This window comes from Ruditapes philippinarum, unplaced genomic scaffold, assembly GCF_026571515.1.
Source record: "Ruditapes philippinarum isolate M1 unplaced genomic scaffold, ASM2657151v2 ctg4185_1_1_1_1, whole genome shotgun sequence".
Classification (NCBI taxonomy): domain Eukaryota; kingdom Metazoa; phylum Mollusca; class Bivalvia; order Venerida; family Veneridae; genus Ruditapes; species Ruditapes philippinarum.
In genome coordinates, this window is record NW_026861333.1 from 108,054 (window position 1) to 121,203 (window position 13,150).

A 13,150-nucleotide genomic window follows, 5' to 3' on the forward strand; every position below is an offset into this window, starting at 1 on the left:
TGTAACGCATGATCAACACGTACCACACATTTGTCCCTTATTATGTTATCGCTATTAGCGAAGACCCCCTTAAGGTATCTGTTCACACTTTAAGTTAGTAAAAATATGACACTGGTTATATTACCATGTTGATCATGTTGAGCATAATTGTTTATTATACAATAATTGTAATATCTATTAATTTTAATTAAAAAAAATACAAATTTTATGAATATTGTTTTCTTTTATTCTTTTTTGTGTTTTATGTGCTATTTTAATACTGAGTTTTTACTACTCTTTTTTATTAAAATTGTAAAATAAATTTTAAGAATTCAATTGTCATATTGACCGACGATTATAAGTCAAAGCTTAACTGGAAAAAGTCAGTAAATTATGGTTTATCTTTCAATATATAATATTGTTTATTCTTAAAACATGTACATTGTATTTTTCTTTATCATTTTTTAAATTATCGATCAATTGAATAATTCATAAAATCTAATTTGTAACTTTGAATAATTCCTCGGCATATTTACTAAACACGGATAACAAATTAAATAATTAAATAAAATGTTTCAAAGTTAATAATGTCATTTTAATACCATAAAAAATGTACCTTTTTCTCAATTATTGTACATATCACGGATTTATATTACATATAAATCCGTGTACATATTTATTGTTTTTATCTCATATAGATAAAATGAAACATGCTATTGTTGTTTTTTTTTCTAATTGTAACGATATCAAACATCTACTCCAAAACCGGGAGAGACCGGACAATAAACCTGTGGTACTATTCGCCGGTCACTAGTAAATCCTGGTCAAAATAGACCGGGAGAGACCGGCATTTTACCGATAGGAGTGATAAATAGATATATCTATAAATAGGTTTTTGGAATATTTAGGTCATCAACTGATCATTCTAGGATACATGTACAACAATAACATACCATGATAACCGACTGTGTACTACAAAATGATAAATAAAAAACCCCGAAGAGCGCGATTTATTGACGGAAAAGGTTATTTCATTTGAAAATGTTTGCATTGCGAAAATTCATTGTAACATATCGCGACATTTCATTCTGATTTAATAATCAAGCACCCTCATACCGATCGGAATTTTCGGCTTTTATTATGACCGACTAAAAGGCTCGAGAAGTTGCTGTCGCCCTTTCACAAAATCTGATCTCATTCCATAAGAGCGCCGCGCTTCGGCACGGACGCCAATAAAGCTTCAACAAAGCAAGTGCTTACTGTAAATCATTTAGATGGCCTTATATACTTATATAAAAGGAAACTCAAATAAGCTTCAAATAAATTTGTGTACCATATTTAGATTGCATTGCTAAAAATAGCTTCAAATAAAATCAAGGAATGTTATCTTGCTTCATGATAAAATTATGGCATTGTATTTTCTTTCATTCAGTGAATATCACTTTTCAAGTATTAAAATGAAGACATCCAAAAACTCATTGATAGAGGAAGATGTGTGTGCTTTAGTTTTGTTAATGCCAAACAAAGAACCCCCTACCCCTCCAAAAATATGTGTCTTTAATTTATTCTCTGGGAAATGCAGTTTGTCATCTTTCCAAGCACTACCATTTACAATTGAGTGATAAACATGTTATGCTTTTATCAATACATATACCAAGTTTGAGCACTACCATTCACAACTGAGTGATAATAAACATGTTCTGTAGTATCTTTATTATAGATATTAGGATCCAAAGAGTAATTAATAAAATTATTCATTTCATTTTTTTTCATGGCCAGGAAGTGAAGCTATACAGCATCATAAAGGAGTCATTATCACATTTATATTTCACTATAAGTTCACAAGGACTCAATAGATAACATAAATCATCTCGTTAAATTGGCATTATAAATCAACTTTTTATATTATAAAAGGTTACACTTTTATTGTCACATTGTTATTTTTAGTGTTGTAGATACATAAATTTGTATATGATTAAAGCATGTTAGATAAAAATGCCTAATGTTTTATTAAAGTGATAATGGTACATTAATTTTCAATGAACATATTTAACATTTAATGAAATCATAATGAAAATTATATCTGGGGAAAAATGAAACAAAAAGCTCTGAAATTTGCTGAGTAATGAGTGTTCTTTTTTTTAAGAAGAAATATATCTGAATTAATACAAAAATGCACATTTTGCCTAAGAAACAAATATTTTTTTTCTGCTTAAGGAATTTAGGTAAACATGAGTTTTATTATGTTTTAATAATAGTTGTAGAGCAATTAATGTTAGGTGTTTCTCACCTGAAAAAAATAGCACTGAATGTGAAATTATTTGCCATTTTAATAGCAAAATATAGAGAAAGTCCATACAAAATATTAATTCAATATGAAAAAAAAGAGCAAAAGAAGCAAAAAGTTATACCTCATTCTGATAAATCTTAAGATAAATCTATTAAATAGACTAGTCCAGTTTCTATTTCTGGAACTCCCCATTACTTAAGTATGGGTATAACAGGTAAAACATTTGAAACTGGTCACCCATTTTAACAAATTTTATCCAAACATTAAAATTATAAAAAGTGAATAACAATAATTTATTATTCATTGATTTTTTTTGGTTGGGTTTTTCCCCACACCAACACTGTAAAGATCATATGGCTAATTTCCAGCTTTACTGATGGAGGAAGACCTATGCATTATTTCAGGCACGATCAGGCACCTGAGTAGAACCACTGACATTCTGTAAGCTAGCTGGATAGTTCCCTAAAATGAAAGAATCAAGTCCCAGCTGGATTTGAATCCAAAGCAGTGAGAGGCAAGTGGTTTGAAGTCAACAGCCTTAACCACTGGAAACAGACGTCCCCGGATCAATAACCATTTAGTTAATGTTGCTAGTATGATCTATGCAGAAAAGCAATATTTACTTTCCTCTGAAGGTACATCCCATTAAATAAAGCATTGCCATTGGTCAAAAACATGTGAGTATAAAACCAACCAATCAGAACAATACATTTACAGGTTTTTAAACAATTTAATAACTTTAAATTTAGATATTTCAGGAAATAACTCAGACATACAAATTGGACACAAAAGTTTTCCTGATTAAGAAAGGGAAGTCAAGGCGACAAACTTCAACTGATAAATGTCTACCTGTCACATTAAAATCTGCTGTATAGGCAAAGGTTTTGTGTTCAGACAACTTTATTTGTATGATCTAATAACAAGGTGTTCATATTTGTATATTTTACAGATGATTATATTATTACACTAGAGAAGAATTCATATTAGATATACAGTATATCATATTTTATTTATTTCTCTTTGGGTTCCAAGCAGAGCTGCATCAGTACTAAGGGTGTAGTACTTAAGTACCAGTACCAGTACTTGGCAAATTATGCAGTACCATTACCAGTACCAGTACTAGATTTTAGCTCGGTACTGCAGTACCAGTACTTTTTTTGGTGAAGTAATTAAGTATCAGTACCATTACTTTTATATATTCATCAAAGTTTGAATAAATACAGTGTCAAACAAATAATTGCAAATATTATTCAGCAAAGAAATAAAATCATAATTTACTTTAAAGCTGCATGCCTCCAGATGACCAAAAATATTTCAAGAAAATTAAACTTGGAAAAAAATTACTAAAACTTTGAGAAAAGTAAACAAATTAAAGATTCAAGTGATAATTTATATCTTATGTGCAATTAATGACTGTATTTTGTAGTATTTATCACCATATTTCTACTGCGTTACTAACGCAGTAGGGGCTATTTATGCATGTTTTGACCTCTTTTTGGTAATTTACGTGGATTTTAAGTGCCAATTGTAATGTGTCAAGTACTTTCTTTGTTCATTTAACAATATTTTACCTTTAAATACATTTTCAAAATTTTCATGACAATTAGGATGAATCTGGAGGCATGTTGCTTTAAAGTTACCATAACATATTTACAATTTTATAGTTTTAACATACTTTTTACAAACAATATTTACAACATATATTCATGTCATATCTAATTGTTTAGTAACCAGTCAACTGTATAAATACATTGCAAACATCTTTCATTTAAAACACCACAGTCTTTTGTTGCCTTTCACACCTTCACACCTCTGTTTAATTTATACAAAAGTAAATAACAACTTTAGAATAGAAGAAATTAATTAGTGTTTATTTTGCTCTTTTACTAGTAAATACAAAGTAATAAAGATTTTAATAAGGATATTTTAGGGTAAAGAGTTATTGAGTCTGTTTATCTTAATTTAATTTTTACTTAAAGTCTTTGGTGCTTTTTATGATGAAAACTATGTTAACATTTGAAGGAATATTGCAGCAAATTATCTTTAGATTTGATAACTTACTTTTTCACGAAAATAAAATATAGTTAATGTAATTTACAGCTTTATTTTATGAGAAAAATTGATGTTATTTTTAATTTCTATCAACACCAAAAGTACTGGGTAATGCAGTAGCAGTACCACTTTTTAAGACAGTAATGCAGTACCAGTACCAGTAGTAGCAAAATTTTGTAAGAGTAATTCAGTATCAGTACCAGTACTTGCAAAATCGCTGCAGTACGTACTGCAGTACCAGTACCAGTACCAGTAATGCAGCTCTGGTTCCAAGTTGACACCAACACTATAATTTATGGTCAGATGGCAATTTTTATGAAAATAATAAAATCTTGTTGGATAAACACCTGGGATAAGGTCATAAAGAATATGAGTCGTGTCATGACAAAACCAACATATTGCGTTTGCGACCAGCATGGATCCAGACCAGCCTGCGCATCCGGGCAGTCTGATCAGGATCCATGCTGTTCTCTACTTGTTATAGGGTTTTTAAGCGAACAGCATGGATCCTGATCAGACTGCGCGGATGCGCAGGCTGGTCTGGATCCATGCTGGTCGCAAACCCATTATGTTGGTTTTGTCATGACACGGCTCAATTATATGTATGATGTTGCTGAAGCACAGGTTTATCAGGTGATGAATTATTCATATAAAAGATTATAATAGTAAAATTGTTAAGAACTTGATTCAAGTTGAACTATTGTAGAATTTATTGTAACAATAAAAATATTTACAACGCCATAAATTATTTTTTTGTAAAATCAAAATGAGGAAGTATAAGGTCAATCTTCATATTTTTCTAAAATTAAGGTTATTAAGTAAAAAAAATGTTCAATCTATTTTTGTATTTCTGAAACAATATAACACAAAGGTTTTTTTATACTGAGGCAATTATCATCCTGAACCCAATGTCCTATAATAACTGAAGACAATTCATTAATTGGTAGGATTGTATGATTTATAAAACAAGTACAAGGGCACGGTCCAGTCTTAACAAATAAAGAGATCCAAAATTGGATAAGATTTGGTGTATTCTGGGCAATCCTTCAAAAAATGACCCTTCTGAAGGAGTCGCAATTATTGTTTTCAGTTTCCAACACAACTCTTCCATTGGCAATTTGTTTAAATTTACAAATTTTCCAAGACAATACTAACTACATGTATTGCAATATTTATAAAAATTGAGCCGCGTCACAACAAAACCAATGTAATGTGTTTGCAACCAGCATGGATCCAGACCAGCCTGCGCATCCGCGCAGTCTGATCAGGATCCATGCTGTTCCCTTACAAACACTATTACAAGTAGACAAACTGATTGCAAACAGCATGGATCCTGATCAGACTGCGCGGATGGCGATGCGCAGGCTGGTCTGGATCCATGCTGGTTGCAATCGCATTAGTATTGGTTTTGTCGTGATGTGGCTCAAATATACCTGAGTTTCCATAACAATTCTAGCTATAGCTGTCTGTACAACATTTGTTCTATCAAGACAGTCCACACAGTTGACTCGGAACACACCTCTCTGTTCACAAATCATCCCTTTCCTGTCCACCCTAATCAAGAGAAAAAACAACATTTACTTAAACTAATTAGCATAATATTTCATGAATAAATTACTTTAGGTTCAATTTTTACCTATTCTATTTCATCATTTGTCTTCCATTTTATAAAAATATCACCATTCCAGTTGTCAATACAAAAACAAGAACGCATGTGACAAAATCATGGTTTTCAACAATCAAGTATTTTTTACAAAAAAGTGTCTCTGTTATTTTATACACATCAATTACACAAGGTAACAGTATATAAATAACACATGGGTTTGCTATTAGGTAACAGTATTTTCAAGAGGGATGATATTCTTTACAGTTACTCACACACCAATATGTTATTTATTTTATTACCCCTATCAAATCATTTGAAAATTTCAACTATATCTAACTGTTACAAAATTGAACCAAGAGTAACAATAAAGTAAATATTTTTACTTGCAAGTTGAAAAAATCCACATGAGTCAATTTTTATACTGTTAAAACTGTAACAGTACAAATTTTTTAGTCACATGGTACACTTGTTTTAACCCAGTGGCCTAATTGGGAAATTAACATTACAAAAAAGTGAAGGGAAATAAAATAAAATATTCCCTAGCAAAATATTTTATCTTTTTTTTAGTAGGTTCAGCAGTATGTAGTATTCTTATAATAGTCTCAGCATATTTTTTTTTCAGTTTTTGAATGATGATATTGTTGAAATCTAAAAGTTAAATCACTTATTTTCAAAAGTCCTTTTCCTGGATTGACCATGTACTGTCCTAGGATGATAACTTGAGCCTTTGTTTACATAACAAAGACCAATAACAATGCGAAAAATAGGTTAGGCAGGTCAATGCCACAACCTATAAAATTGAAAATAAAACTACATGTTATCATATGTCTTGTTAGCGCAGTAGGTAGAGCAACCGTGTCAGTAATGTGTTTTACCCGTACAGGCAAAAGTTCGACTTCTGGTACTACACATTTTGTTTTTACCTCAGAACAGTCAATTGTTCAGACAACAAGTTTGACCGGTTTTTTCAATATACATACATGAATATGAGATCGAATATTTTAATACACTGCGATAAAAAAAAAAATACAAAAAGAAAATAGAATGGAGATAAAAAAATAAATATATACAATAAAATATATATTATAAGAAGAAAACAAAAAGGAAAACGAAAAATAACAAAATAATAATGATAAAAAGTAAATGAGTAAGAAGAAAAAAATGTGGTTATAAAATGGCACTAAGTGGGGTTCGAACCTATGAGAACAAAACACTAAAAGTTACAATTACTGCGATCTACCGGCAGAGCCATAACGGTAATACACAAACGATTTTGTAAGAATAATGCTATATACGTAGTGTATTATGTAACTGTTCACTTTTACGATATCGGATAATGATCCAGATAACTCCGTTTTTGGACTTTCCCAATTGTACCGTTAAGACCAAATTATCATCCTAGGACAGTATCTGTACAGTTCAGCATTTGTATATGTCAGTGGACACATTGTTAACTGTAGGGACATGACAGCATGACAACAACTTACCAGCAATATCTCATATGTTTAATGATGTCTTTTATTCCTGTTGTCAAGATAGAGACATTCTCAAACTTCATCCCTCGACTGAAACAAAGTTTAATATACTGTATATAAATTACAAAGTGATACTGGTAATCATAATCAAAATATAGCACAACATGGATTCACTTTTGAACAACTCTATATTTTCTTACTATATTAATGTTTTTAGCCATTGGAGAAGGTCTTTAAACTATTGTAAACCTTTTCCTACTTCATTTATACTTGATTCTTATAATATGATTTTGTTATACATTATTCAATATAATACTGAATTCTATTGGATGAGACTGTTAAACCTATATTGGACAAGGTGCTGGCAATAATTATGGTAATGAATTCTTTTTTAAAACCACCAATTCTTGTGTAGAAAACACATTGAATTAATGAAATCACTCCATATTTACACTTCTTTTGTATTATATGAAAGGTACAGTTACTACAAGTCCATACAAAAAAAATTTTGATACTCAGAAAATGAAAATGAGGTTAAATATGTATTAGATAGAGTACAATCTGTATTTGATATGGATATTTTTGGACTTGGTAAATGATAACAATGCGATGTGCTAATAAGTGAGCAATGTAAATCTGAAAATCAGTCATCTTTCTTCAAGTAAAAAATAAGTGGAAAGGTTACTGTTTTAATACTTTTGTCAAGTTGTGTGTGATTTTTTTCCTATTTGTGTATTTCAGGGAGACAAAGATGCATGAAAAAGTCTATTTAGATTTCCTTTGCTATCTTATTTATCAATGAGAGAAACTTATAATTATGAAAACTTTATACCAGTATTCGTGGAAATCAAACGTGATATATGTGACGTCCTGTGAGTTATATTTGAGCACATTATCAATGTAGGCATCTCCTATCATCTTCTCTTTCCCGGACAATTCCACCAATGTAACTGCATTGATAAACTTGTACAATAATAACTGCTCATCAAAATGTTTCTTGAAAGCATCATGTGTCTCAGCTTCACCTGAAATGCAACAACTATTGTGATTGGATGGTATCCAGTGTCTTTGATACACCTAAAATGCAACAACAATTGTGATTGGATGGCATCACATGTCTAAGATACACGTGAAATGCAACAATTATTGTGATTGGATGGCATCAACTGTCTTTGATTACCAGAAACATAACAACAATTGTGATTGGATGGCATCACATGTCTTAGATAGTCATCTGATGTAAAACAATAATTGTGCTTCAATGACATCACATGTCTTACATTCACCTGAACTGCAACGACAATTGTGATTGGTTATTATCATGTACATGTACATGTATCTCATTTCTACATTTAATGTTATTAACAACAATCTTAATTGGATTGAAGAAAATAACTTAACCTGTTACCCTGCATTGAATTTTAAACAGTTGATTAGTATTCTACACAGATTCTCCATTAAACATGCAAATAAAGATAATAGTCTTGAACTTTGCAAACAGTGACTTACAGGCCTTATTTCCTGAAATCAAAGCTACCAATGTTAGCGGATTTGTTACATGCAACTGCAGAAAAGTATCCACAATGAAAAACGCTAATTTAAAAAGTGCAAAATAATTTCTAGGAATATAGTAGTCATGTATGATAATTTATAACATTGCAGATTTACTGATTGTCACAAAAAATTTTTTTTTAGTGATTTTCATTACATAAATGTTGAAATTGATCAGACAACAGTATCTTGTCTGGTCAGACTACACAAACGTGAATGCTGTACAGTGAAATGGATTTCTATTTACTGCTTTTAGCACTCAAAAATTTTATTACTTCATGTATGTACAGGTTTATACACAGTGATATACTGAATCAATTAAAATTCTGTATATTTGCCTCTTTTATAGTCTAAGAAACCAAAATACAAGTTTAGTGCAGTGTACTAAATTGACCAGAATCAACATACTTGGTCATAGAATTTTTTATTATTAATGGAAATTGTGCAATATGAAAGAACAAATTATCAAAAATGTAGTAAAACCAAAGTTGTATCTATATTCTTTTAAACTCATAAAAACCAGTTTGAAATTTAAATCAGGATCAGTCTATTTCACAAAGTGAGCAAGGTCACTGAACCATGTCAATTTTTTAACAATTAGAAATTTTGTCATTTGACATTCAATGTACTTTACCTAGATGATGGACTTGACACTGTGACTTTGACCAATTTTGTATGTATCAGATAATAACTAGAGTATCTATTTTCAAACATCTTCAAAGCTTTACGAAAATTGATGAATAATTTGATACAATATTTATGGAAAGAAGTGTAAACTTTGGCCATAAATCCCAGACTGTCACGCCATCTTTGACATCGGGTTTATTATATTAAGACCAATGTCTGCTTTACTAAGATGATATAAGATTGGATATGACAATAGATATATCAGACCTATTGTATGATATAATATCTGGCCAGACAGTCCTGCCAACTATGGTCATTATCGTGTCTCAAAGGTAGGGGGGAGTGTATGATTACAATGTACCTTACAAAGTTGTCTTACATTCTCTATATATGTGATGACGAAGTTATTTAATTCCTTACCCTTGCTTTATTGATACAGTGAATTTGTCCTTTGAATTACGTCTTTGAATTACGAGCAGTCCACCATTACTAGGCATATTTAAGCTGATGAAAAGCTGATAAGAGACCAATGGCAGATGGGGTTCCAGGATTTTTTTTACCGGAAAGGGTCCAAAAATTTTGTGTTGTGCGTGGTAATGCAAAGCTCACAATTTTAGTATTTTGATACTCACATCTCTTTATATCCATACTATTACAATGAATCGTGTCTTTTCTTGATAAAATTTATTGCTTTTTTTGCTGCTTTAATTGTCATTTCTTAATTTATTACTCTTTTGGTTTTTATGTTAATTAATAGGAATCAAGCCTTAGGTTCTTTATGAATTTTGTTTTATGTTCACAGTTGTTTATAATATTTAAACTAAAAAGGCCCATATGATTGGCAAAATGAAAGTATTAATTCCATAAACAGATAATGTAAAGGAATTTTATAATTATAGAAGAGTAAATATGCAGATTTAGCAAAGTAAATGTGAAAATTTAGCAGAGTAAATGTGAAAGTTTAGTTGAGTAAATATGAAAATTTAGCAGATTAAATATGAAAATTTTGGCAGTGTGAAGGTGAAACTTTAGCAGATTAAAGGTGAAAATTTAGCAGAGTAAATGTGAAAATTTAGCAGAAAAAAATGTGAAAAATTAGCAGAGTAATTTAATTTAATAGAGTAAAGATGAATATTTGGCAGAGTAAATATGAAAATTTAGCACAGTAAAGGTGAAAGTTTAGCAGAGTAAATATGAAAATTTAGCAGTGTAAAGGTGTAAATTTAGCAGAGTAGAGATGAAAATTTAACAGAGTTAAGGTGAAATTTATCAGATTAAATGTGAAAATTTAGCAGAGGAAAGATAAAATTGGGGAAAAATCCTCTTATGTAATTTTTCATGTCCTTATATCAGTTATCTTGAAACAAATGGGCATTGTTAGTGAACATACACTTGTTGAATGATGACAATAAAACCTAATATTCACAGAGAAAAGTGAACTTGGTAACAAATGATATATTAAAAGATATAGCTGCACTGCCTACAATCAACTGTCAGTTTGTGTCCCATTATTTCCGTCTTGGCCAACTTTTAATTTATGTTAATTGGACTTTCAAAATGTATCACACACATGTATGGTGTACCAGTCTGTCATACAGTCTGCATTACCATGATTTATTATCAGCTTTCATCACATTTGTTATATAGGTTCATATGAGCCGCATCATGACAAAACCAACGTAATGGGTTTGCGACCAGCATGGATCCAGACCAGCCTGCGCATCCACGCTGTCTGATCAGAATCCATGCTGTTCGCTTACAGACCCTATAACAAGAAGAGAAACTGATAGCGAACAGCATGGATTCTGATCAGACTGCGCTGATGCGCAGGCTAGTCTGGATCCATGCTGGTCGCAAACCCATTATGTTGGTTTTGTCATGACGCGGCTCAATTATGTTTGTATAACTTGTGCAGACATTCAAGACTAATACAATGCTTGTACTTTATAATTTATATATTACATCAAGTCTTAAAAAGGTATACATGTATATGTATATAAATTGTATAATTTGTCAGTAGAATCAGATAAATATTGCTAATATTTCATTAGAGTTTTATTATACATGTATGAAATGATACATGTATATGTGCATTCATCATTTCTTATGATGCTTCCATTGAAAATTTCTTTTCATAAAACAATCTCTTCTGATAACTGTAAGATCTTTACTGTAAAAATGCATTTTGTTGCTTGTTTTTCAATGTTTTTGTTCAAACTGTATTTTGGATTTGAATTGGCTAAAAAAATTGTATGCTGAATAAAAATTTCCATTTTCGTATTATGCTGACTTTGTTTTGTTCTTCCGGAATCATTTATTTTCAATTTAACAGAATAATACATGTTAAGTCTACACAAATATCAATCTGCGGTTGAAATTATATTTTGTCCAATCATATTGATCCAAGCTATATGGAACATTTATAAACTTTATAATTAGTACTAACTTATTACTTTGGTAGTCTATTTAATAAAGGGTTCTTTAAATATTGTAATATTGTTACATGTATAAGTTTGGTTATTTTCATCAATTATTCACAGTGGTCTTGAAACCGGGCATTACTCTTGTAAATATTTTCTTTAGAAAAAAAATAATTCTATATCAAACAAGTAATTTGTAGACAAATTTGGAGCAAACATTGAAATCATTTGAAATTTTATCAGTTTGTGTAAATAGTCATATAAAACCAGGTACGTAAATAGTTCTCAAACAACTCATTTAAATGAAATATATTATGATAAACTCTCAGTAACTGACATGATCAATTTTTAGTAAACTTGACCAAAATTTGACCTTAAAGGGGTCTAACTTAAATAACAGTGGTAAAGTAATTGAGTCTAGGTCCCATCTGCTCAACTTTCATTTAAAATATTATTTTTTTTCAAATTCATGACATTTGATTAAGAAGTATCATTAAAGTAATAGATATCATTTACAATATAACTTGTATTTTAATGAGGAAATTAGAAAACTGAAGGTGGTCTTAATTTAAAGTGCCTTTAGTTTAGTTTTTCTTTTGTTTATACAAATTTGTTTTAGTTTGATAGTGTTATAAGCTATAAGTTATACAGCCATGCAAGAATGTAATCATATAAAAGATTTTTCCAATTTTGAGACCACATAAAAAACAGAGTTCCAGGGCTATGACTGACTAGTTACCTCCCTTACAAAATATAACATTGAGTGGCAGACTACAAGGTTATTTTGAAAATAAAAGATCAATAAAGTTCCCATTTTTAATGCAACCACAAACTGCATAATATTGCATGATTTACTATCAAGCAGGATATGAATACATATTTGCATATTATACTTAATGAATCATAAAACAAGCAGTTTGACGTAGTGATAATTTAATGAAATATTTCAGTACCAGTCTGTGCTAACTGTTTCTTTATTTATACCTTGTTACAACAGTCTAGCGTTGTAGTAATAAAGTTGTATTAGGAAATGGACATAACTTGTGTGTGACAGTGAATAACTTTAAATATTTCAATGCAGTTTGCATTCTCAACCAGTGTTTTATTGGATGATAAAAAACACCTTTAGTAATCATAAAGAGGCAAGCGC

At 30.4% G+C, this 13,150-nt stretch overlaps 1 protein-coding gene across 2 annotated transcripts in view; it reads right to left on the bottom strand.

Moving 5' to 3' along the window:
• Positions 1-8,445, bottom strand: part of LOC132715293 (uncharacterized) — a 34,551-nt gene extending 26,106 nt beyond the window's left edge. Inside the window, exons 1-3 of one of the 2 annotated variants that reach the window (XM_060698290.1) lie at positions 8,235-8,445; positions 7,415-7,492; positions 5,755-5,875 (exon numbers count right to left, since the gene is read on the bottom strand). In XM_060698290.1, the coding sequence (XP_060554273.1) occupies positions 5,755-5,875; positions 7,415-7,492; positions 8,235-8,320 (285 nt within the window). In that variant the 5' untranslated portion in view covers positions 8,321-8,445. Of the gene's footprint in view, positions 1-5,754; positions 5,876-5,957; positions 6,055-7,414; positions 7,493-8,234 lie in introns of those variants that run through there. The other variant, XM_060698289.1, reaches the window with a different exon arrangement.
• Positions 8,446-13,150: the final 4,705 nt, after the last annotated feature.